The sequence below is a fragment of the Episyrphus balteatus genome, chromosome 3 (genome assembly GCF_945859705.1).
Source record: "Episyrphus balteatus chromosome 3, idEpiBalt1.1, whole genome shotgun sequence".
Classification (NCBI taxonomy): Eukaryota; Metazoa; Arthropoda; class Insecta; order Diptera; family Syrphidae; genus Episyrphus; species Episyrphus balteatus.
This window is the reverse complement of record NC_079136.1, coordinates 21,786,133-21,812,887: the sequence shown is the minus strand read 5'-3', so window position 1 is coordinate 21,812,887 and position 26,755 is coordinate 21,786,133. Positions and strand designations below refer to the sequence as shown.

Genomic DNA, 26,755 nt, shown 5'->3' with positions numbered 1-26,755 from the left:
CACTGCATTTAGAATTGATTCTTCAAACCGCCACCTGTATTCCATTTTGACATTTTTTGAACAAAAATTCTGTACTTCCTTCCTTAAACTTGTTTTCTTTTGGGACAGACACTTATAAAAAATTATCGTGATTGAAGGTTTCTTCCAATTTTTCTTCATTAAACGAAACAACCGCAGAGATTAAAATTTATTATTATATTTAATGAAGTAATTTTGCATAAAAGACTTCCATACGGAAATTAATTTCTACCAAAAAAAAAACCACAAAGTTCCTGGGATCAGTCAAATTTTCAGTTAGAATTTAACATATCACCGATTGATATAACTTAACATAACATGTTCTTTGATTCATGACTTTGATCATTTTATTTGTCTCAGACTTAATCCTATCCCATTAACGAAGTTAGTCAATATTCATCTTTACTTTTTTTTCTGTCTTAATTTTTGTTTTGGTTAACGAATTTACAATTAAATTCTATATGTCTCATAAAGTATCTAAAAGGTCGAATGGTTTCAGTACCAACTCATTGAAAAAAAAAATTCGCACTACCATAAAAAAAATGTAATTATATTTTTTTTTAATTTTTTTGCGAATCACACTTGGGTTGACCTGGAAACCTTATTTATTATGAAAGAATCATTATATAATTATAATTATTATTGTGAGTGTGACCCATCAAACTTTGTTGTCTTATTAAAAAAAAAAAAAAATGAAAACAAAGTTAAATAAACAACAACAATATTCCACAGTGAGTAATGTTGATTTGTTGAGAAACTTTACTAACTCTCAGTTCTCATTTTTAATTGTTTACAAAAATGCTGACTTTACAAGATTTATTTTGGTTTCACATGTTCTAAAGTTAAATATTGTAAGCCGGTGCTATGGGGATTATTGCTGAGAGAGCCTATATGGCCTTGATTTAGAACATTCTTTTTTTGGTTAAGAATTTTTATTTGAATTTATTATGTAGAACATGATTTTTTTGTGTTTATTTTATTCAAGTTACGCACATTTTTTGTTTGGATTTCCAAATTTTTTGAAAGTGAAAGGGTTTAAGGAAGTGATTTTAAATTAACTAATAACTGTTAATTGGTATTAACATTTCGTGACTTGTTATAACTTAAATTCAATTTGATGGAACCAACAAGTTACTGTTATGAGTCTTAAATATTTTTATTTACACACAACAACTTTGGTTTTGTCTAAGCTGTTTTGTTGAAGCTTATTTTTTTTTTTTTTTTTTAATAAACAAAAACAACCATAGAATAAGAATTGGTACTAATCCATGATATTTAATGCGACATGTGCGATGTACTTATTTGGATACAGCAATTTCTTTGTGGTAAACATAAAATTAAACTTGGGACGTTTTAATGTTAGGAGCGTATTTTGATGACATTTTTTGGAACATTTCCTTTCATGGCTTTAACATAGACAAAAACTTCGTTTTTATGTTTGGGTCACACCTGATTTGAATATTCAGTTAAACAGGGTGTTCTTAACTGAAAATGGTGATAGATCATTTAGTGATTTTTCAGAATTTGATAACTTTCGCATTCAGTTTTCTTAAAATTATTTTGCAATCATGAATGGGACAAAACTAAAAGGCTATGCGAAATAAGTCTCCAAAGATAAAATAATAAAAAACACCCCGGAAACTAAATTTTCAAAAAGAACAACAAGGAAAACGGGGATACTTCGTTTTCTGATAACATTTTTTCAATTTTAAATTCAGGTTTTATTTTATAATGAAACAAAGCCCCAAAGTAATTTTGGGCCTCATCCCATTTTACTTTAAAAAAAACAACAATTTCGAGCCTTCTTTCTAATTCACTTGTAAACTCTTTCATGAGTACGTTTTCAGGAAAACTACTTCAAAATTCTTTATCCATCAGAAGACTTGCTGCATTTATAATTTTTCATGGTGCGCAATTTCATATAAATAAAACTGCCCTTATTTTGAGGACTTTTATCATTTTTGTTTTGGTTTGATGCCTTATATCCTGGATCCATAATTCACAGAGCTTAATCAAAACATCACGGATATTCTTATCAAGCGAAGATTTTTTTGTCATCAAAACCATGGAGAACCCTATTCGTCGAAATCCACTATGGAAACAGAAAATTATGACTCGAAAAAGTGTATTAACAATGTTATAAACTGACTTACTAGACAATAAATAATAAAATCACTGAAAGAAGAACATAAGTTGAATTTAAAAGCTTTGCTTCGTTAATACGTGAAAAAACGGCTACAGCAAAACCGTTTTATTGATAGACTTCCAAATATTGAGTCATTGGAATGCAACCTGGAGCAAGCAATTACATATTTTTCAATAGCCAAGATGCGTTCAGAAATTGATGAGTGGCCAGAAGGATTTTGCCGTTGCCCAAACAAAAATTTTGAAAATTAATAATTTCACTGTGTTACAAAATAAAAATCATGTATTACTGAGTACATCATATTTCGTCACTTGAAATTTTTCGTAGACCCTCAAAATTTTAAGTTATCGTCAAAAAACTGTTTTTCAATGTTTTCAGATTTCAACGATTTTTTACTCAGCCATTTTTCGGTCAATTTCAGATTTTTTTACAGTGCTAAACAGAGGAGTACTTGTTTTAATTATGCTCAAGCACCTAATTGGGTGTAGATTTTATGGGCTGAATCTAAAAGTACAACATTTTTTCACAGTTTCTTAGAGTTCGGAGACCGTTTTAAGCTAATTTTGTGTTTTGGAAATTTTTTTTATAAACAGTTTTTACTCATTTAAAACAGTAAGAATTTGTGGAAGTTATGGCTTTTTAACTCGAGAAAGAAATTTTAATTTATTGCAAAAAAAAACCCCCCAATTTTCATGATTTTTTGAAATTTTATCAAAATTTTGAGGGTGTTTGGGCAAAACTGACTGTCAAAATGCATAATGATAATGTCAAATGTCGAGTCAAAAAATCACAACTTCCACAATGTCTAAAATTTTTTTATTCAGCATAAATAGAACAATAAAACTGTTTATAAAAAATTTTTTCAAAACACAAAATGAAGCTTAAAACGGTCTCGGAACTCTAAAAAACGGTGAAAAAATGTTGTACTTTGAGATTCAGCCCATAAAATCTACACCCAATTAGGTGCTTGAGCATAATAAAAAAAAAATATTTTCAGAAAGAACAAGCTCCTCTGTTTAGAACTGTAAAAAAAATCTGAAATTGAACATTGAAAAACGGTTTTTTGACGATAACTTGAAATTTTGAGGGTCAACGAAAAATTTCAAGTGCCAAAATATGATGTACTCAGTAATATCTACAACCTCTGCTAGGTCATTTCCAAAGTAATTGACATGATTTTTATTTTGTAACACAGTGTTTTCATACTTTTTTTCATTTATTAGTGAAAATCATTGTACCAATTGAATCAATGTGTCATTAATCCTTAAAAAAATGTGCAACTTTAAACACTCAGTAAAAATTAAAATTAGCTGCCAAAATTCTGAGTCAATTACTGACTCAGAATTTTGGCAGCTAATTTTAATTTTTACTGAGTGCAACTTAACGATCGTTAATGCAAGTTTTCGGCCTGAATTTTCATTCCTTAATAGATATTAAATTGCACTAATAAAACTAATTTTGAGTAAACAAAATATTTTGAAACAGTTATCTTCAACTGATTTCAAAACGATTAGGAGGTTAAAAAAAAAAAAAACCCTTCATTTTGAACTTTACCTGAATTAAATTTTGTTTAAGGAAGTTTGAATGGAATTTAAATTTTCTTTTATTTTATAAAAAAAATCATTGATAATAAAAACGAAGCTTTAAGGGGCTTAATTTTTTTCCCACTTTCAAATACGGTATTTATATTTATGTTTCATTTTGGAGATGTTCCAAGATGTATTTTTGAAAATCTTTCTTTTAAAATTTTATTCGAAAATTGTAATAAAAATTTTTAACTTTTTAATCTATTCGTTAAAACCTATTTTGTTTTTTTATCAGCTTAAAATTTCAATTAACAGTTTTTAAACCCAACGGTCATAAAAGTCGTTTTTAAGTTTTAACAACTTTTTCACAGTCCAAAAAAAAAATCAAAACTATTCACCACACCATTTTTTTTTTTTTTTTCAAATTCCTAAATTTAAAAAAAAAGTACAAACAATTTTTTTAAACTTACAGTAGAAATTATACTGCTTCACTTTTTGAATTTCTTCTAATATTTTTTTTTTTTTTTTTTTCAAATCAACTTTGCTTCTCTCACTGTTTATTTTTTTGTTTTCACCAAAAAAAAAATCTTATTATCCTGAATTCACTACTTGCTACTTGGAACGTTATTAATAGAGTGTCAGCCACTCCGCTCTGACTGGTGACTTGAGACTGACTTTAAGTTTGAATTAATTCTGAACCGATAGCCGTCTGGGCCTTAAACACACTGATACCAAATTCAAGTGATTTTGTGTATAAATAAAAGTGAGGATTTGCCATTTTGATTTAAACCATATACACATGGTGTATGGCCACCAGCCACCACACCGCCATTCATACCGCCACCATTCCAATGCTTCGTCACATGTATGCTTGATAGCACGTCATTCTTAGTATGGCTTTAATGATAAACAAACGATCACATTAACAATCAATTAACAAAGCAAATTGTTGTGAGTTACATTCTGCGTGAAGTATTTTCTGTAAGTTGTAACATCAAACATTTTGCTTTTTCATCTATTACAATTGTTTGGTTGGAACAAATGAATTTATTGATATGGTTTTTTTTTTTACAATACTCTCTCAGCTTAGTTAAGTCAGTCAATCGGTTAAGATGCAATATTCAGTTTGGTATTAATTTTTGCATTGTATATATGCGCACATTTGGTCAAGGAGAACTCAGAGCCATTTACACTCTGGTTAGTTGGTGAATCAGGTAGGTACATTGGCCTGACGCTGACGTCTCAACAAAAAAAAAAAATATAAAAACAAAATAAATAAATCGTCATTGGGTTTGTTGATTTTATTGGCAAGGTCAGTTATTGGTGGATGCTTCAGCAAGTGAAAAAAAATTGAAACTGGTCTAGAAAAGAGATACAAATTGGGAAAGTTCAGTAATTAAAATAAATTTTTTTATGAGTAATGGGGAATTCCAAAAACAAAACATTGACTCTAGTAGATGCATGTTGTCTGCATACTCTAGATAAGGATAAGTGAAGACAATGAGTTCAGCGCCCGCTCCTCTGTGGTGGATTGTTTAGTACAAAATTTTGTACATTGGTTGAATATTTTGTCTTAAAACACATGTGATTTGTATTGATAAACATAGCAGTTATCAAGATATTATGATGACACGAAAGAGTCAATTCAGTTCAAAATTACTTTTTGGATTTCATGTAGTGTGTGCAAAATATATTTTGTTCTGTCTAAAAATAAACATAAAACCAAAATAAAAATCAAACAAATTAAAAACAATTTAAAATAAAATGAATTTTGAAAGGGTTTTTTGAAACACAATTATTATTAAAAATAAAGGTAAGATTCTTAAACAAATTCTTAAGTATGCATGCATTTTAATTTTACTAACACAAAAATTTGTCACAAAAAGACTAATAAATAAAATTATCGAACAATTTTTGTATCTTAATATTATATCGAAAATAAAGCATTTAAATATGGCAATTTACAACTCAAACGTAAAATTTGTAACGATCATTCAAAAGATCTTATCTTAACTTATATGATCATTTAAATAAATTGGTTAGATTATTTGCCCAGTCATAGAAATTTTTAATAAAAACTTATTGTTAGAAAATGTTACGCATACACCCCGAAGTCCCCAAAAACTTTTGATTTGTCACTTAAAAAACTTTCCGAGGACATAATATGATGATGATGATGATAAAGAAGTTCAAAAATGTGGTTTTCATCACGCAATCTGTCCGTCCGACGTCCGTCCGTGCCCATATATGAAAGTCTGTTCGTTTGTGCATATTTGCATCCATATGTAAATCGATGAAGGGGCTAAACGGATGGATGGATTGTTTGAAATTTGGCATACCTATATGATTATTAAGTTGTTTCTTTTTTTTGTATATGTTTTCTAACACATAGTTTCGTTTTTGAGGTATTGCAATTTTATCAAAATAGGCTCTTTGGATTATATTTGTTGTACGTTATGGTTTAAGTGATTCTAGCAAAATAGGGTTTTTCTCAAAAAATTCAGCTAGTTGAAATATGTTGTTGCAATTCCTAAGAAAATTAACATATTTTTAGCTAAATATGAAAAATGCTGAACCAGTTTTATTAAAAATTTAGAGAAAGAGTTTTCGCGTTAGTGTAAAGTTGACATTAAAATGAATAATAAGAGTCGAATATTGGTATCTGTTTATTGAATAGCAGTATGAAGTTAAAATATTTCATTCCAATTTATTAGGTGTGGATGCCGAGTCTGTAAAAGCAGTTCAAGCTGTCATACTATGACCCCCGTCGTTTTTAAGGCTTCAGTGCAATTTTAGTTCACGATAATACTCGATGGTACACTGCTCGGGGAACTTACATTGTTAAAGCTAGGAATCGAACTCAATCAACAGTAAATTTTTTTAAAACGGTATACTAGTAAACGACTTTAAATAATTAAAGTTTTTACAATAGAAGTACCTATAATTTGAATTAAAGAAGCAAATAGAAATGACAATAAATCGTAATAAGTGCAAAGTATGCGAAATATAATTTCGCATCTTGCGGCGCAAGAGTAAAATAATATAAAAAAAAGTGTTGGGGTTAAAATTCTGCCGGGGTCAAAATTCTTTTGTCAAAATTCTGCTTTTCAAAATTCTGTTTTTCAAAATTCAAATTCTTTTTTAATTTTTTTGCAAAATTCTGTAAAATCATCTTCTTGAAAAATGATCTACTTATTTAATTACTTACCTGCATAATTTGTCATTCTTTGAATGCATATTAATTTTTGTTTTATAAATGAATACATTTGAAAATATTAAGAAAATATTTTTAATAGATAATATTAAACATTTCCGAAAATATTTTTTTATTTATCAAATAAAGATGAATATTCAAACATTTGAATAAGAAAAGAAATATTTTGTATCAAACAACATCGGTTCCAATAAGTTATAGATTTTATTTTAAAAAAAGTCAGTCTATGTATTTTAAAAAATATTTGCGACACTTAAACAAAAAAAATTTAGTAAAGTACCAATAAAAAAAAAAAGTACCAATGTTGAATTATATTAATGAGGTGTATTTTTCTTTAGTCAGCGCATATGCTATAAAAAAAAATAACAGAATTGGCAGAATTTTTTTGTTCAAGCATAATAAGCCAGAATTTTGACCCGATCCCTAAAAAAATAATCGTTTTAAATTAATTTTTATCTAAGTATTGTTATGGATGTGTGTAAATTGTAAAACCATTAAAAAATCATCTTTCTCGAAGTTGACCCAGAAATAAATAAGCATTTTATTTTTAGATTGTTTGGTCATCAAATCCGACTATTCCATTAAATATAAATTCTAAAACTGTATATTGGTTTTAGAGAAGTGTAATCCAAAGGGCATAAATATGTATAGGTAACCTTCAAAAACAATTGGAAGATGAAGCTGACTGCAACTCTCCAGCTGATGTATTTAATTTTTTTCAATGTCTTCATTTTTACTTTGCGTAAAATGATCTTTTCGGAAAAACCAATGACACATTTATAACTTAATGTACATTAGGGTGTGTCAAAATTCTAAAGTATGGAATTTTCAAATGTAATAGCTTTTAAAAGTTGCATTACTTATCAAAAATAAATCCTGCGTTTAAAATTTTCATTTTAATTAATATCTTTGGCTCGCCCAAAATATAGGAAGAAATCGAAGAAATTTGAATTTTTAAAGATTTTTTTAAATATATGTTTTTTTTTAATTGCTCCGTTTGAATACAAAAACAAATATATTAAATATACATATATCTTTATAAGAAAAAACTTTTAAGCTTATATTTGTTGGAATTGAACACTAAGTTAAGAAGCTGCGAAATAATATGCTAAGAAAAAAAATCATTTTTTCATATAAAATAGTTTTTTTTCCTAACAACTTCAACCGATTTCAGCGAGCCAAAGACGAACGATGTTATAATTTTTTTTTTACATATTATTAAACCTTAGACCCTAATAAAACTTTTGAAAACTATTACATTGCAAAATTAGGGTACTTTTTTTCGGCCATACAAAAGTGACACACCCTAATGTACATCTACCGGCAATTTAGATTTTCTGTATCCTTTAGATCAAGAGAAGTTGATGCCATCAGCAACACTTGAAGTGTTTCCCTAAACCGTTATTGGCCACTGTGTGTTGAAGAATTTATTATTTTCTATTTAATTCATTTTTTTATTTTAAATTTTTTTTTCTTAACTTTAACACGGGAAGGAATATTTTATATTATTTTAAAATATGGTGAAACATTTAAAGTAATAAAAATCATAATCATGAATTAAATCTTATTCCTTCACTTTAAAATCATCCATTATGTCTTGGTTTTCAAATTATAAAGTTAGCCAGTGACCTATTTCAAATAATAAATTTCATTAGTCTCATCAATCAAAATTCAGTTATTTAGCTAAAAATTAGACTTTATTGAGTTGTCTGATGAAAGCACATTAACAGAATGTCAATTAGAAATTTTACACGCGACACAAATAAAATTAAGCTTGCGCATGTCTCCCGTTTTATTTATTTCTTCACTCAATCTGCATTTTCAAGGTTTTATAGCCGAAAATACTAGCGGTGCGGTGTAGCTTCTTTTTCTCCAAACCCCATTAAATTCTGAATAGTAAACATTTTGATTTCATGAAAAGAATACTTATTGAAGTACACATCTAAATTTAGTATAACACGTGTATTCAACAGATTTAATGATAACACTAACTGATTTTGGTTATCTTTTTAGCCATCTTACTTTACTTTTCTGAAATCGAAGAATTTTTGGAGTGTTTTGAATTTGAATCTCAATTAGAAATCCAAACAAAAGTTTGAAAAAAAAAAAATACTCGAGACTGAAGGCAAAAAAAAATTGCGAAAATAAAACCCCCTGATAACCTTCTTATTTTTTCTATAAGATCTTTCAAAAAAATCACGATTTTAGAAAAACCTAACCACTGTCAACTCAAGTATTCAATTTTTTCGGTTGAATGGAAGTGCTATAAGCGTAATATCTGGTATTGAGGTGTCAAAAAAATTTTGTGAACTTATTGTATTTATAAATAGAATACAATCGTTAACTAAGGGAAGATCTGTTTGAAAAAAAAATCATGCGTAGATAGGTAGGCACAGGTACCTACTTAACAATCTAATCAAATAGGCATTTGCAAATTGTTTGTCAAACTACTTATCACTAAGAAGCATTATTCTCTTTTCAAATAGAAGCAACAAATAAAATTCATTCATACGAAAAACCTGAGAAACAAGTATAGAAACACACTTTTAAAAACCCAAAAGTAGAAAAATGAAATATTGGCTAATTTGAGTCATCATGTTGCTAACTTCTTTATTTTCGAATAATTAAAGTGCTCTATTATGCAGATACTTTTGACATGAGTTATGATATTTTAAATTTAAAAAAATATTGAGAATTTTTATTAAAGATTAAAAATATAACACTTCATCATTTTAAAGACTTTTAACATTAGTATCAAAAAGACTTAACATTGACCTTATCATATATTAAAAAAAAAAAAAAAACATTACAGGTTATTCACCGCGGTATCTTTTTTTGATGAGCACATTTATCGAATGTTTACTTTCTCTATATCGTTTATCTGATAGACAGATATGTTTAGTTTATACTGCAGCACCTAGTGTTTAAAATAATATTATTATTTTGTATTTCTTTTATTTAAAAATGGAAGTCAAAAACAACTTCCGGTATAACTACATAATTATCTTTAAGCGTGCTTTAGACACATAAATATTTATTTTGCATTCAATTATCAATTCATATAAAATGCAAACAACACTCTTGTGTGGAAGTAGACTAAAATGAGTTGATAATTATTTTCAATATCTATGCAAATTTGAATGTTTTTTTTTTTTTTATAAAGACAATAATATCGATGCGGATTCGATATTGTTGTGTGTTACCTTGAACTTCACGCACTATTATAGTTCCTTGACCGATATTGCACGTTCTTTGCGGATTTGTTTTTATTTTTAAGTTTTTTATTTATGTGTGAATAAATAATTTAAATATTTTTTTTTTTAGTTAAAGAAATTAAAGATAAATAATATAAAATGAAGTGAACGAATATAAAATGCTTATTGAAACAATTCCATTTTTCATGAATCGATAGAAAAGACAGTGGGAAAAAATTGAGTATGGTCCAAATGTCTAGAGGTAACGAGATCTATCTTATTTATTTTAGAGTTAGTGGAGAGTTGAAAATTATGTATGTTGGTTTCTGTAATTAAGTTTACCTTTTCAAAGTTGCTATCGAGCTTGGTTGGGCACAAAAGTTGGTCTTGATTCATAAAAAGAATAATAAATTTCCACATGGTATTCAAAACATTTTTATTTTGAATTTCAAAATGATGTACCTATTACTTGCACTTTAAAATGCAACTAATCATTCCCTATAGAAAAACGCTCCTACTCTGTTTTTCTAGTAGGTATATGGGGTCCAAATTTCAAAGTGGCTCAATTATTTCAAAATTACTGGTTTTATCACAAAGTGCACATTCTTCTATTTACAATTATTAATAGTTTCTGAAATAAAAAAAAAAAAAATCATTATATGTATTGGAAATTCCCTTAATTAAAGCAAATTCTTGAGTTCAAGCCTGGAATTTAAATTGTTGCTATTATACTAAGATATTTTTGCGTAAACAAATTAAACCTTGAAAGACTTTTAATTAAATTTTATTCAAATAATAAATAAGTTTTAAATTGATCTTTTCATTTAAAATAAAAAATAATTATAAAACATTTCGCTCATTTACTTGAATACTGTCATAACACAAAAATCACGTGTGATTCAGTTATTAATGCAGAATTTATTGGAATAAAGTAATTTTTAATCCTACAAAAAGTTATTTCTTAACTTTAAAAACAGTTGGAGAAAAGGAGCTCTAGTTTTGCATTTAGAAACTAACTTTTTACATACAAAAATAGATCGATACTAAATTCAAGTTCGTTTTCTGAAAAAAACATTTTTTTTTGTTGGTTCTTATATTGTTCAAGTAAATTAGCGATTTATACTAGGCATAATGTTAAAAGGATAAAATGAACAGTTTTTTTATTACTGACACCAATTGAAATGAAAAACTAAAAATATTTTGGATTCACTTTTTCACAGACAAACAATGTTAATTTAAAAAAAAAACGAAAATAAAAAGGAATGGGCTCAACCGGGATTTGAACCCGGGACCTCTCGCACCCAAAGCGAGAATCATACCCCTAGACCATTGAGCCGCTTGAAGAAACGTTGTCCAAAAAGATACAAAATTAGGGGATCACTTTTGAGTTTAATAAGCATTCTTTTCTACATTAAATTGATGGAAATTTATTTTGTAGTCTAGTTTTAGGAGTATAAATTTGCAAAGTAAAAATTTATTATGAAAACAAACAAACTGTTCTCTACTAGCGGAGGAAGTTTTTCTTCCTTTTAATTGTTCACTGTGGCGTATGAGTAATAAAATATTTTCAGTAAAATTGTAGAAAAAGTTTTTGGCTACCAAAGGCTTTGAATGATTAACTAATTAAATTCAAAATTGCATTTGTCGTCACAATGATATTTAAAAAAGTGCAATGATATTCATTTTATTTACTAATGTTTCCCCCACTATAGAATAATTTATTGTTACTTTATACTGAGAATATAATTGAAATCTATAAAATCATTTTTATTTACTTTTAAGAAAGATAAATTTTCAACAAAAATAAATGTACGACTGAATTGTTTGAACTTGCTCTTTGAGTTCAAGTTCAAGTTGGTAAGTTAATGGAAATTACAAAATGAAAAAAAAAAAATAATTTGAGCTAAAAAAAGTAAGAAACTTGATTTATTTTATGAAGATGCATTTAAAATAAAATCTTACTCTTATGGTAAAAGTAGCTCTTATCTTAAACGTTTTTATAAAAAAAAATTAGGAAAAATTATAACTTGATTTTATTAAAGCATGTTTCTGATAATGTAACCAAATACATACATAAAATCAGTTTTTATAATTTATAAAATACCGTTTTTAATGCTTTTGATCACAATACGAAATATGCCATTTGATTTCTTGAATGAAAAAGAATTTTTAGAACAAATAATTTTTTTTAATATTTTTCAAAAAAAGTTGGCATTCCATATTCCATTTTGAAGAAATAAATAAATTTACACTTAAAAACGAAATTTCGAAACATTTTCAAAAAATAACATTTTTCAAAAAAAAAAAAAAAGAGTGTGTGTACACATGTACACGCGACTGAAGTTATACTTCTCATTCAGTATATGTAAATGAATTTCATTTGATATTTTTAATTTCTATTATTAAAATAATTAATCCACACTTCGTTTTTTTAACATTTTTATCAAGTGAACAATAAATTAATTCTTTCATCCTCCTTGCGTCCATGTAGTTTTCAATTTATTCTGTGAAATTTACACATGTTGTGCGGTTCAGAACGTACGGTATATGGTTAACGAAAGTAAATGAATTGAGCATAAAATGTGCGATATGGTAATTTTATGAGAATTGTGTTTGCTTCAGCACTAGTACATGGAACTTGCAGGGTTGCTACAAAGCTCAAAAGTGAGCTGAGCTCAGCTCACAGCTCAGCTCAAATTTTGAGCTAGCTGACTTTTGAGCTATGTACCATAGCTCAGCTCATTTGAGATGAGCTGAAAGTGAGCTGAGCTGATGGTTGAGCTGAGCTGTTGGGTGAGCTAAAGTAAAGTGAGCTGAGCTGAGCTGTGATGGGTGAGAGGATACATTGATTATTATTATTTGGAAAGTATAATGAAATATGAAGATATTTTAAACTTTTATATAACACCATAGCTTAAGATGTTTGGTTCTAGTTATAAATGGAATTATTTTAGCACATGGATATTTTTATAAATAAAACAGATAATTTTTCGTGATCTTTCTCTTGGTTTTTTTTAACCCTAGAAAGATAATCATAATATACGTCTCAGAGACGTATGATTCTAAAAAAGATTTTTGGTCTTATGTTAACACTTTTTGTCATATTTATATTTATTTAACTCATTACTTAGATTATTTTAAAGAAGTGATATAATAAATCAAATCAATTTAACAAAAACCCAGCAATTTGAATTGAATTAGATAAAACAGTTCTTTACACGCCATATATTTCTAGGGTTAATATGTAGTAAATATATTTCTATTTTTTTTTAGTAAAATATTTCTTTTTTTATCATAAAAAAAAATCAGGTACAATCCGGTTTTACGACTTTTTTCAAAATTCCGAGAAAATCGCGTTTAAAAGTTGGGGTACATTTTTTTTCGAAAAATCCCCGAATCTTTGAACGCTCCTGGAAGCTAAACCGCTTGAGAGCAATTTTTGGGAGTGGTGCCAAATGATAGCTTGTGTCATGGACCTACGCTTTGCACATTATCAGATTTTTTAAAAATCGCCTACCATGTTAAACCGCCACATCATGCCTTTTTTTCAGAATCGTGTCTATTTTTTTTTTAATTTTAAGTTCTCCCGGTTTGAGAACGCGTGGACCTACAGGGATGGGAGTTGTACCCAAATGTAGGTTAGAGTTACCACTACCTTTTGGCATCAAAAATTTTATTTTCATTTTCTTCAAAATTCCGCGATATAGGCGTTCGAACGCTTTGATGTGGTGCCATATAAAAGCTTATATTCTCAGCTACCCGAAAGTGGTATAATCCGGTTTTTCGATTTTTTTCAAAATTCCGAGAAAATCGTGTTTGAAAGTTTGGGTAAATTTTTTTTTCGAAAAATTCCCGAATCTTTGAACGCTCCTCGAAGCTAAGCCGCTTGAGAGCAATTTTTGGGAGTGATGCCAAATGATAGCTTGTGTCATGGGCCTACACAGAGAAAAATATGACCCGCTAAAAACTAACAGATTGCCATATTGTTTTACCGTCCATACATTTCATAAGGAAATCTTATTAAAATCAACGATTAATAAGGTTTTTTTAAGGAGATTTCTTATTATTTTTATAGAGAAAATCTTATTAAAATTTGACTGAAAAGTCGATTTTTTTTTGCAACTTAGCACTAGAACAAAAATCGCGATCAATATTTTCATGGCAGGTTGGTTCAGGTGGTAAGGTGGGCGACTAATGATTTGAAGTCTCCAGTTCGATTCCCAGCCTGGTCATCGTTTTTTTTATTTTTTTGCAGATTTTAAAACAATAAGGAAAACCCGATTGTTTTAATAAGGTTTCCTTCTTGGATGAAAACCATAGAGAAATCTTATTGTTTTTGTTCTATTTTATGTGGTCTATTTTTCTCTGTGTACGCTTTGCACATTGTCAGATTTTTAAAAAACCGCCTTGCATGTTAAACCGCCACATCATGCCTATTTTTTCAGAATCGGGCTCAACTTTTTTTTTACCTTTAAGTTCTCCTGGTTTAAGAACGCGTGTACCTACAGGGATGGAAGTTGTACCCAAATGTAGGTTAGAGTCCCCGCTACCTTTTGGCATCAAAAAATTTTTTTTCATTTTTTTTCAAAATTCCGAGATATAGGCGTTGGAAGTTGGGGCGCCCACTTTCAGCTCAGCTCACTCTCAGCTCAGCTCAAATGAGCTAAGCTATGGTACCTAGCTCAAATTTGAGCTGAGCTGTGAGCTGAGCTAAAATGTTAGCTTTTTGCAACCCTGGCAACTTGCCACATGTAACTTACCACATGCAACTTGCCACACGCAACTTGCCACATGCAACTTGCCACATACAACTTGCCACATGCAACTTGCCACATGAAACATGTAACTTGCTACGTGTTGTGTGTTTTGTTTGCCGTACTGCGGCGTACTGCATTTTTAAATACTAAAGTACTGCGTACTCTAAAGGTGAAACGACAGCCCTGCTACCCAGGGTGATCGCGTCATAATCCCTTTGACATTCTTGTCAAAAAGTAAATTTTCATACCCACCCTCCCATAAGAAGTATAACTTCAAAAATTAAATACCTACATATTTTTGAAAAATCCAAAAATGTTAGAGCTGTTTGCTGAAACGAAATTTAAAGGATTTAAGTTCTACATAAAAACTTATGTGACAGATATCAAGCACGACAAAACATTTTTGGATCCGGTTTTCTAGTTTTGTTTAAAACTAAATAAAACCATTGATACATATTTCAAAACTTTTTTACTTGCTCTATGGGGCAAGTATTGGTTTCGTGTCGAAAAAAAATTTGAGGTTTTAATCAAAACCAACATTACGATGATGGAGAATTCCGAAAAAGTGGGTCCCGCAATTTCGTCCCTGCGTCTGTGCGTCGATCTGTACACATTTCCACAGCCTAAACGGGTGGATGGATTTTCTTCAAATTTGGTACAGATGATTTTTATGGAATTTTGAAAATTAGTTTTTTTATATTTCGTTTAGAACGTATACCTCCCAAACAAACAAAAAATACGATATTACGAATTTCTCGAAAACGGCTCTAACGATTTTGATTAAACTTTGTATACGTAATATTTAAAGCAGTGGCAATAAAACTGCATTTTTTTTTTCTAAAAAAAAGTCAAATAACAAAAAAAAATTTTTTCATTTAACAAAATTTTGCCCGACTCTTCCCCAATATTAATTTTTTTAAATTTAGATCCAGCTTTTAAAATCTACAAGTAGACTAACATAAAAGTGCTTTGAACTGCAAGAGCAAGTACGTGCGACCCCAGTCGTGCATTTTATTTTGTACAAGTTTCAAGTCGTGTGGGGTAAGTACAAAAATGTAGACTTTTGTTTAAAAAGAATTGTTCTTTTAATTCTTTCTAAACAAAAGTCTCTATTTTCGAGGAAAACCAGTGTCAAATCATACAATTTTTTTTCAGCACATTGCTCCAAATAAAAGTTAGAAATTAAATAATTAAAAAATTATTAATTGTTCAAATTTATTAACTTATTTTTCAGTGACACAAAAATTATATATGAACAGGGAGTGCACCCAAGCTGCCAAATTCCGTGAGCCCTTATTTTGGCCTATCAGTATATTTCGTTCCAACCATTACTTTTGGGACATTGTATCTATAAAAAACAATTCTAAATAAAAACAAAAAATATTTAATATCTATTTTTTTCATTTTTAGTGTTTTTTTTATATAATTTACCCTCCCGTAAGGGGAGGGAGATATATCACCCCCTCCCCCTGTAAGGTGTTGTTTAATTACAAGTTTTCTGTTTATTCCTACTTGGCAATATGTATTAAATTCAATGAACCTTGCTTTTATTAAAGATTGTGAGGTGGAACTCCACCCATGCCTCAAAATCAATTCATCAGTTAAATATTCACTTATTTTTTTGGAAAAATTATTTTCTTAAAAATGAAAATAAAAAGGAGAATTGCCTTTAAAATAAGAGAAGATCTCATTTTTAGTAACAAGGTATCAATAAATCTTCAACTTTCACAAGCTATCAATATATACACAAATGCGTTTCGCTCGTGGAACCACTTTGACGACCTCATTAAATTAGGGTTAAAAAAAACTATACATTTTTAGAAAAGCTTTGAGCTTTTGTGTCTGAGTAATTCAAATTAAATCTTCAGCAACTGCGTCCTTTTAATATGCATTTTTTATATTTCCTATACTGTCTACAAAAAACTTAAAAAAAAAATCTTCCACATTCCGTTGAAAATATTCAAGTTTAATATACCTATTGCATTCCAAAATTTTTACCGATACCTATATTAATAGCTTAAATCAGTCGCTAAGCAAACGCGGAACGATTCACTACACGAAAAAATAAACTTCCCACTTCAAATTAAGTGCAAAACGAGCCTCCTTTCAAAATGACACTAATATTAAAAATGATTTACAAGTATTACCATGATTTAATGGAACATTACACGGGTACTTTTTAATTAAAAAAATAAAAATTCTTCAGCTAAATTTTATTTATTCTTCAGATCCGCGAACAAAAGATTGTTTTCTTGCCCAAAGTCCCCTCATTCCCATTGTGATAGTTACACTTTATTTTCAATTTGTTCAAAAATGGGGACCAAGTCTGATGAAAAATCGACCTGCATTTAATTTAAATAAAGTTTTAGTAGTTTATAATGTATTGCAAATAGTTTTATCAACTCGACTTTTTTACTTAGTAAGTTTAACTAACTTAAGTTTAAATATTTAAATTAAAAAAAAAAAAATATTTTCAGGGATGCAAACATGCCTACGTCTTCGGACCGTACAGATACATTTGTGAACCTGTGGACTATTCAGAAGAACCTTTGGCAGTACTTGCTGCAAATGAAGTACACAATTATTATTTGCTAAAGGTTCTCGATCTACTCGACACAATATTTTTTGTACTGAGAAAAAAGCAAAAACAGGCGACATTTCTGCATATTTACCATCACATAGGAATGGTTCTTGCTGTATGGGTAGGAGTGCGATTTATACCAGGTGAGTTTAAATATTTCATAAACATGAGTCAATCACTTATATTTCGAAAGTTCATATGCTTATTTAATGACAAATGATACACTTGAAAAACGTTTTCCTTACCTGTTTTCGATTTCATGATGAAACACTTCATTTTATTTCACGATAAATATACCATCATTTTCTTATTTTATGCTAATTATATTCGAAAAAGTCCAAAAAGTGCATTTTTGACCCCACAAATAGGAAAATAGATGTTAGATATTTCTGCAATTTGTCTACATATCACTATTTAGATAAGCTTGACTGAACTTAATTAATGGTACTCTCATGATGACCTTTCAATTTTTCAAAACCTTTCCTGTGCATTTCAAAGCTGTAGAAACTTTGGTCCTAATACATGGTAACATTTTCAAATAGAATCAAAAATTTGCATTATTTGTTTTTTTATTTTGTTTCTTAATTTGTCAACATTGTCAATACTAGCAATGGAAAATAAAAGTGTGTGTTTCATTAAAACTTTTAAACCTTGAACTTCATTTGGCTATTTGAATATTGATATTTATAATTCACAATGAACATGGGTGTGTGAACTTTTAATTAATGCCATTGACGTATGTACCAGTGAAACGTGTAAATTTAACTAGGTATATTCTTATACAACTTAAGGCGGAATTCATAGTCGTCACTCAAGTTGAGAAATATCTTATAAGCATTCGCTCAAGTGAATCTTTATTCATAGTCATCACTAAAGTCAAAATTTTTCTCAAGTGAACGTCTGGAGGATGCTTTTTTACTTGAGGAAACGCTTAAGTTTTTTTTTTGCGAGCATTTGTTTTTTTGTATTTAACAATTAAAAATTGTACTAATTTTATAATAAAATAAATGTATCGCGAATATTTGTTTGCATTTATTTGTTTTTAAACATTGTTTAATCGCGACAAATCAAACCGATGGCGAATTATTAAAAAAAATGTTTTTTTTATTAAACAGTTACATAATTCAAATCACTCAAGTTTTTGAGTTTGAGAAAAAAATTTCCTCAAGATTTTTCTTCACTCAAGTGACAGCCCTATTTTCAATTCCCTTAAGCGATTGCTTGAAATATTTCTCAACTTAAGCCTGGTACGCTGCTGATGCGAAACGAAATTTTAAATATAAAATTTCGTTAACGAAATCTTGAACAAAATTAAATTTGTTTTGTTTTTGCTTTTAAACTTATTTTCTGATGTTTTTTCTTGAATTTTTTTACCGATGGTATTTTTTTGTTAAGGGGGGAAAACCATCTGGAATTTTTTTATTTTTGCATTATTAATTTTTTGCCTAAAAAAATCATTTATCAACCGAAAAAAACTATTTTAGTGGTCTTAGCCTTAAGTGAAGCCTCAAAAGTCCCCAGATAGTCCTGAAACCCATGAGTTCCGAGCCTACCACAGTAACAAAAATGAAAACTTTAAACGAATTTTTCTCGAAACACGTTTTTTTCCGCGCCGTGCAACGTAACTCAAAAACTAATAAAGATATCGACTTGAAATAAAATGCAAATTACTCGTTAACTCATTGGTCATTGCATGAACCTAAAAGTTCGATATAATTTTCACAATAAATATTTTTTTTAACAATTTGTTTATAAAAAAAGATTGTGTTTTTTTCATTTTTTTGGTCTCTAATTTTTATTTTACACTTTTTTTTTGCTAAATTTAGGTTCATGCAATGCGTATAAATATATTTTAATGGAACAAAATTTCTCTTTTTATTATAAATAATTAATTGGACCTGTGCATTGCACGGCGCAAACGAGAGGCATCAACTTTAAACGGCTGTAGAGCCGCCATTTTTTTTTTTTTATTTCTTCAACAAAATTGAGTTAACACTTCATGATGTCAATAATATCATGTATTTTTCCAAACTATGATTACTGCTTTCAGTTTTCCAAAAAAAAATCTTGAAAAACTCGTCGTCCAGAGGGATTTCCCCCCTTAACATGTTCGCTGTTGACTTTGGAGACTTCAAAATTTTTCGTTTCGCTTCAGCAGCGTACTAGGCTTTACTGGGAGTTGAGAAAAATCGCAACTCGAGTAACGACTATGAATTCTTCATATTAAAGTTTTTGTTTTATCTTTAGATCCTGCTCTTCTAAACACTCTACGTTTGTAAAATAGTAGTTGAAAAATTTTAATTTATTTGATTTGTACCTATGTATATCTTATCTTATCTTCTAATCCACCCAATACATTGAAATTTCTTTGCACTGCATAATTAAGAGAATACAACTGACTCATGAGATGAGAATGACTTAGCCACAACTTAAAAAGATGTTTTTTGTTTTTAACTATTATTATATTATTTACAATGATAACACGGTGTAACACTCAAAATATACGCGGGCGGAGACCTATCAGGTTTTGTAGAGCTAGTCGCACTGAATACGAAACGGTATTTGAAAATCCCTTAACACCCCCAAAATCTGGAGTTACGGGCAAAAAACGGTTTTTTGGCCCTTCACCCATTGAAAAAATTCTAGCTTCGACAATTTTTTACCAATTTTTGATTTTTTTACAGTTTCTGATAGAAGATTAATATACCTTTTTAACAATGTATAAAACATGTAACTCGGTTAAACCACTTAGAATTTATAAGATGTCAAAGTTCAAAAATTCAATTTTTTTTGTCATTTGCCCAACTTCGGCATCAATTTAAAGTATATGTTTTCAAAACAACATGCTATTTAAAAAATATGTTCTAAAACTATATCTTTTTCCCAATTGATCGAGGTATTTTTTATGAAAATCACTTCAAAATTGGCTTAGAAAAAAAAAAAATTTTCGATTTCAACCCAGATACAGAAATTCGAACTTTTAGATATAGAACAAAAATGTTGTTTCGGCACGTAGTAGGATAAGTTGGGCGCCAGAATTTGATGAAAGGTTTTTGTAGAGGAGCTCAATACAAACATTTTTTTCTTTGGTGGGGGGGTCTATCTCCCCCCGTTTAGGTGGGAGGGGCATTTTTCTAAAAAAAATAATCAATATAAAAAAAAATTATTAAAAAACAACGGCAACACTTACAGTAATAAATGATACCATTTCCAAAAGGCAAAATTGAGCATTTGATTCTAATTTTTAAATCAATATAATATTACGAATAGTTTTTGAAATAATCGATTTCAAAGTTAAAAATAGGGGAAAAAATTTTTTTAAAACTCATTTTATACTATTTTTGTCCAGACTGTGAATTTTAGTAAATAAATTACTTAGACAGAAAACTGCCTCAATTAATTCCTTATCGAACCGTGAAAACTATATGTTTCTATGTCTTCTAGTTTTTGAGAAAATTGAAAAATAAAAACAAATAAAAACAAAAAATATTTTGAAAAAAGAAAAATCTGATAAAATAATTTTTCAATTTTTCCAAAAACTAGAAGACATAGAAACATATAGTTTTCACGGTTCGATAAGGAATCAATTGAGGTAGTTTTCTGTGTGAGAAATTTTTTTTACTAAAATTCACAGTCTGGACAAAAATAGTATAAAATGAATTTAAAAATTTTTTTTTCCCCTATTTTCAACTTTGAAATCGATTATTTCAAAAACTATTCGTAATATTATATTGATTTAAAAATTAGAATCAAATGCACAATTTTGCCTTTTGGAAATGGTATCATTTATTACTGTAAGTGTTGCCGTTGTTTTTTAATAATTTTTTTTTATTTTGATAATTTTTTTTAGAAAAATGCCCCTCCCACCTAAACGGGGGGAGATAGACCCCCCTACCAAAGAAAAAAATGTTTGTATTGAGCTCCTCTACAAAAACCCTTCATCAAATCCTGGCGCCCAACTTATCCTACTACGTGCCGAAACAACATTTTTGTTCTATACCTAAAAGTTCGAATTTCTGTATCTGGGTTGAAATCGAAAATTTTTTTTTTCTAAGCCAATTTTGAAGTGATTTTCATAAAAAATACCTCGATCAATTGGGAAATAGATATAGTTTTAGAATATATTTTTTAAATAGCATGTTGTTTTGAAAACATATACTTTAAATTGATGCCGAAGTTGGGCAAATGACAAAAAAAATTGAATTTTTGAACTTTGACATCTTATAAATTCTAAGTGGTTTAACCGAGTTACATGTTTTATACATTGTTAAAAAGGTTTATTTATCTTCTATCAGAAACTGTAAAAAAATCAAAAATTGGTAAAAAATTGTCGAAGCTAGAATTTTTTCAATGGGTGAAGGTCCAAAAAACCGTTTTTTGCCCGTAACTCCAGATTTTGGGGGTGTTAGGGGATTTTCAAATACCGTTTCATATTCAGTGCTACTAGCTCTACAAAACCTGATAGGTCTCTGCCCGCGTATATTTTAAAACCTCATTTTTGTAACACCGTGTAATTAATAATTAAGAGAATGAATAGCCAAGACCTAATACCATCTGTTTTACTCATACTAAATCCAAATCTGCTTAGTACCATGCTGTTTTTTTTTTCATGAAGCTGATATTAGAGCCCCCTACATATTAAACATGTACAACAGGGATATACACCAGACACCTGTAACGATTGTATTTATGTATAATTATACGTGTCTGTACATTTATTTCTAACTACACGTGTATTAATATTTTCTGGTGCATAGTAGAGTAACTAAAGCAAATTATTAGGGAACCCGGCCGAACAGCTCTGATTTTGATGTTTTTTTTTCAATCGTAGGTAATTAAAAATACTTTAAAGTCTATAGATTAAAAATTGCCGATAATGCCGTATTGTTTTTTAAAATTAAAATTAAATTTTTTTTGAACAAAACCATTTTTTTTGCTTAAATTTCATAAAACAAGTGATAGCAAAAGATTCTCTAGGTAATTTAAGGAAAAAAAATATAAAGGAGTAAGGGACAATCTTCCATCGTTTAAGCGATAAATGCAATTTTCTAACATTCTGACTTCAAACACAAAAAAAATATTTTGAAAACAACAGCAACACCTACAATATTATAAAATACATTTTTAAAAAAACAGAAGCTCATTCTTATCTCTTAAATTTAAATCCACTAAATTTAATTAAGAGTTTTTGAAAAAATGGTCCTCGAACTCAGAATTAAAAAAAAAAATGTTATTAAAAAATTTTAAATGACTTTTTTCCAAACTTTTTCTAATAAAATATGAATTTATTTAAAAAAAAATGTTTAGCCATAAATATTATCAGTTGAATTCCGAAGCAGAAAAGGTAACATATATTGACATAATTAATTTTCTCAAAGACTTTGGTAAATAAGAACTTTAAATTTTTGCTATTTATATTTGAACAGTAAGGGTTATTAAATGAATAAAAAATAATTTTATGTTTAGATGTTGAACTTTAAAAAAAAATAAGTTACTTTTATTAAAAAAAGTTCTTCGAAAATGAAATACTTTTTAATTTTTTTCGTAAACCGTAAAACATATTGACATTTCCTTTAATAATTTTAAATCATAATAAATGCGGCCAAAAAAATTTGAAAATAAATGCATTTTAAAGTACGAAAAAGTTTAAAAAACGACATGTTAAAATTTTTTCAATAATTTTTTTTTTTTTCAAAAACCTGAGTTCAGTTACCATTATTTCAAAAGCCCTTAATTCAATTAACTTTATTTTAATTTTACAAATATGGCTAGGCTTCTAGCTTTTTAAAAATGTATATTTAAATATTGTAGGTATTGCCGTTGTGTTCAAATATTTTTTTTTTGTGTTTAAAGTCAATTAATAAGAAAATTGCATCTATCGCTTGAACGATGGAAGATTGTCCCTCACTCCCGTATATTTTTTTTTTTTTTTTTGAATTTCCTAGCCAATCTTTTGGCATCAATTAATTTATGAAATTTAAGAAAAATTTTTGAAAAAAATTTTCCGAATTTGAAAAGCTATTTTGTCTAAAAAAAATTCCTTCAGCAGATAATATAATTTAAGGGAAGATTCGGTTCAAATTTTTCATCAAATCTACACTCAGAGAAAAAATAAATATTTTAATAGTTGTTAAAACCGGGATAACTTTTTAAAATAGCCTTTATTGACTATTTAAATAGTCACATATACATAGCTATTTAAATAGTTATTTTTTCTCTGAGTGTAGTAAAATGAATGCCTTCAAGAAAGTTTTCCCCCGTCATGTTGATTTTTTTGAGTTTTGAGTCAGTCTCAGTTTAAAATCTATGTTTTTCCGTTCATTTGGCTATTTGTTTTTCAAAAATATATTCGTTTTCTTAAAATGTTCTTGGTATTGTAAAGTTAGGGGTTAATCTATAGCTTTTGTGACTGACTGTATATCCTTATATTATATTTTTAATACTATGCTATTTTCTTTTACACTGTTATAGGTGGCCATGTTCTTTTCATTGGATTGGTCAACACATTTGTACATATGGTAATGTACTCTTATTATTTGAGGGCGATTTTTGACGATTCATCTAAGATATGGTGGAAAAAATATATTACTCTTCTCCAAATTGTAATTATTCATAATATTTCAAACCATTTGTGATTTTTTATTTATTGTTTCATTATTTGTTTTTTAATTACAGTTCCAATTTGGTATAATAACTATTCAATGGCTATTAATGATTTTAGGACCTTCATGTGGATTTCCAAAAGGCTTGGCTTTAATATTTTTACCACAAAATACATTTATGACAGCGATGTTTTTGGACTTTTATTATAAAGCATACATAAAAAAATAAGTGAAACACATGAAAATCTAGTTAGTTTCTTTATTTTTAAATGCTTTAAATATAATTATGTTGTAATAATAATAAAAAATAATAAAATCTAATTTTATAAGAATAATATAAAGTGTGTTTAGATTTTTTTAAAATGCATTGGAACTTAACTAACAAAAGCAGCACTACATTGATCTAAAAAGTGAAAAGTACCAAAGTGTAAATTTTCAAACTGATTTTGTGAGTGATGATTTCCCGAAATGAAAAAATTACAAAAATGATGCAGAAAGCTTATTTTTGGTCTAAAAAACAATTTTTCTTTTTTGAATTTTTGAATTTTGCAAATAGTGGGCAATGTAGTTAAGGCTTTACAAAGTTTGATTATGGTCAGCTACACAAAATCATTATAAACGTTCTTGAGAAAATTGCAATACCTAGAAAACCTGAATAAAATTTCAGATATCCGTTAAAAACGGGCCTTCAAATCAAGTACAAATCGTCTTTTCCAAATTTTTAGCAAATCTAAAAATCCGTTTAAGCTCTTTTCCCCAATTTTTCAAACTGGAACGGATAGGATACAGGTTATAATTTATTGGCAGTCTTAAAGGTACAATTATTATTGGCACTGCCAACGATTGATGTCCCAATGCACGCATTATGAGCACCCCCTGCCAATAATAATAAAACCACTACTTTAGTAACGAATGTGTTGCCGTTGTGTTTTAATACATTATCTTTACATTTGAAGCCGATTTGAGAGAAAATTGCTTCTACCGCCTAAACGATATAATCTTATCCTTGAGTGAAGGCTCCCATATAATTTTTTTCTGTAAATAATCTAAATAATCCTTATACATCATTTTATTTATGAAATTAAAAAAAAGTTTTGAAAAAAAATTTATTTTTAGTTTAAAAAAAAACAAAACGGCAACACCGGCAATTTTTAACACATAGATTTTAAAGTATTTTTCATTGCCGACGTTTAAGAACAGAAATTATCAAAATTGGATCTGTAATTTGCTTTAGTTACCTACCGACTAAAAATTTTGCTTCTGTAAAGCATTATACATGCTTCTTTTGCTTCTATAAAGCTTTATAGAAGCAAAATTGTTAGTTGGGCTACTCTACTAAAACATAATAAAACGATAACAATGCAAAAAAAAATCCAAAATCCCGATTTCTCAGGTCCGAAATAGGGAAAAACAGTCAACAGCGCACTAATTGTCTCAAAATTTTTTTTGAAAAAACTTGCATTGTTATGAACACCCCTTTTTAACAACTTAAACGCATTTTTTTTTTTTGATTATTGAATAAATTTTGTATAATTTGCATTTATCTTTATTTTTCCTTCACGAAATACTTGACAAAACAACTGAACACTGTGAAAATGAATTTTGCATCTTTTTTTTTACATCGAAAGCGGAATTTTTCGAAAAAAAAAATCGAAATTAAAAATTATTTTACACATTTTTGGTATTTTACAGATTTTCATAAATCAAGATTGACCTTTATATATACATATAATGAAAATAATGATATAATGAAAAGTTACAATGTTCAATAAAACTGAGAATTTATTTTTTCCGTAAACCAAAATATACTTTTCTAATAGATTTTAACGTTCGAAATTCAAATCCGAAGTCGAAAAAAAACTATGACGTCACGTTTCGTAGATAAAAATTAATTTTGATCTGCTTATATCTCAAAAACATGACGTCATAGATTTTTTCGACTTCGGAATTGAATTTAGAACGTTTAAATCTATGAGAAAAGTATATTTTGGTTTACGGAAAAAATAAATTCTCAGTTTTATTGAACATTGTATCATTATATCATGTTTTCTTATATTTACTTAAAAACATAGTTGGCAACCATATAACCCCAATATTTTCAATTTTCTTATGAAACATAAATAGAAGAGATCTCAAAATTGTGATAAGTGAAAAAAAAATATATGAAATAGCGTATTTAGAGGTCTTAAAGTGTGTTTTACTAAATTGGCATTTTTTGTACTTTGTTTTCAAATTTTTTGATTTTTTTGTAAAGTATATGAATCTATGAATCCTAAATCTTAAATCTAACACCTTTTTGACATGAATTTAGCTAAATTTCTAACTTATATACTGTTTTGAAAATGAAAATTCTATTTTAAAGCTCATTCTTTCCGCCATTTTGGAGCCGCCATTTTGGAGCCGCCATTTTGGAGCCGCCATTTTGAATAAAAAAAAGTTGGCAGCCTTTTTGTATTCTCCATACCAGTGGCGTAACTAGCCCTTTGGGGGGGGCCCTGTATCCACATTTTCTTGGAGGCCGTCTTCATCTCCTAGACTTGGATACAGCCTTAAGCCTTAACAACATTGTATTGGTTTGAAAAGTGAAAATTTGCAAACGCATTTTTGTATAGTTTTCCGGACTGTTTTGCAGAAATTTGAAGTAACCGAAATGCAATGCTGAAACCTCGGATTTGCAGCTGGATTAGTTTTCTACAAAATCGGGAATGTAAGCGATT

The 26,755-nt window shown here is 28.6% G+C and overlaps 2 protein-coding genes and 1 non-coding gene across 3 annotated transcripts in view; 1 reads left to right on the top strand and 2 right to left on the bottom strand.

Annotated features, from left to right (window-relative positions):
* LOC129913760 (elongation of very long chain fatty acids protein 7) overlaps positions 1-4,410 on the bottom strand; it is a 28,830-nt gene extending 24,420 nt beyond the window's left edge. Inside the window, exon 1 of the mRNA XM_055992598.1 lies at positions 4,161-4,410. The gene's annotated coding sequence lies outside the window, so the exon portion shown is untranslated. The remainder of the gene's footprint in view (positions 1-4,160) is intronic.
* Positions 4,411-11,362: 6,952 nt separating this feature from the next.
* On the bottom strand, positions 11,363-11,434 carry Trnap-ugg (transfer RNA proline (anticodon UGG)). The gene has a single exon. It is a non-coding gene; the product is annotated as a tRNA-Pro (tRNA).
* A 5,367-nt stretch (positions 11,435-16,801) lies between these two features.
* LOC129913763 (elongation of very long chain fatty acids protein 7-like) lies at positions 16,802-24,306 on the top strand. Its single transcript, XM_055992605.1, has 5 exons — positions 16,802-17,027; positions 17,084-17,274; positions 17,333-17,579; positions 23,908-24,038; positions 24,112-24,306. Exons 1-5 carry the CDS (start codon positions 16,967-16,969, stop codon positions 24,265-24,267), a joined length of 786 nt encoding a protein of 261 aa, XP_055848580.1. The 5' UTR covers positions 16,802-16,966; the 3' UTR covers positions 24,268-24,306.
* The last annotated feature ends 2,449 nt before the right edge of the window (positions 24,307-26,755 follow it).

Excerpts from the sequence above, each read along its gene's own strand:
- LOC129913763 (XM_055992605.1), top strand. The coding sequence starts at position 16,967 with ATGACACTAATATTAAAAATGATTTACAAGTATTACCATGATTTAATG. Across the intron at positions 17,028-17,083 it reads TTTAATGGAACATTACACGG|ATCCGCGAACAAAAGATTGT; the intron begins GTACTTTTTAAT and ends TTTATTCTTCAG. Across the intron at positions 17,275-17,332 it reads CAACTCGACTTTTTTACTTA|GGATGCAAACATGCCTACGT; the intron begins GTAAGTTTAACT and ends AAATATTTTCAG.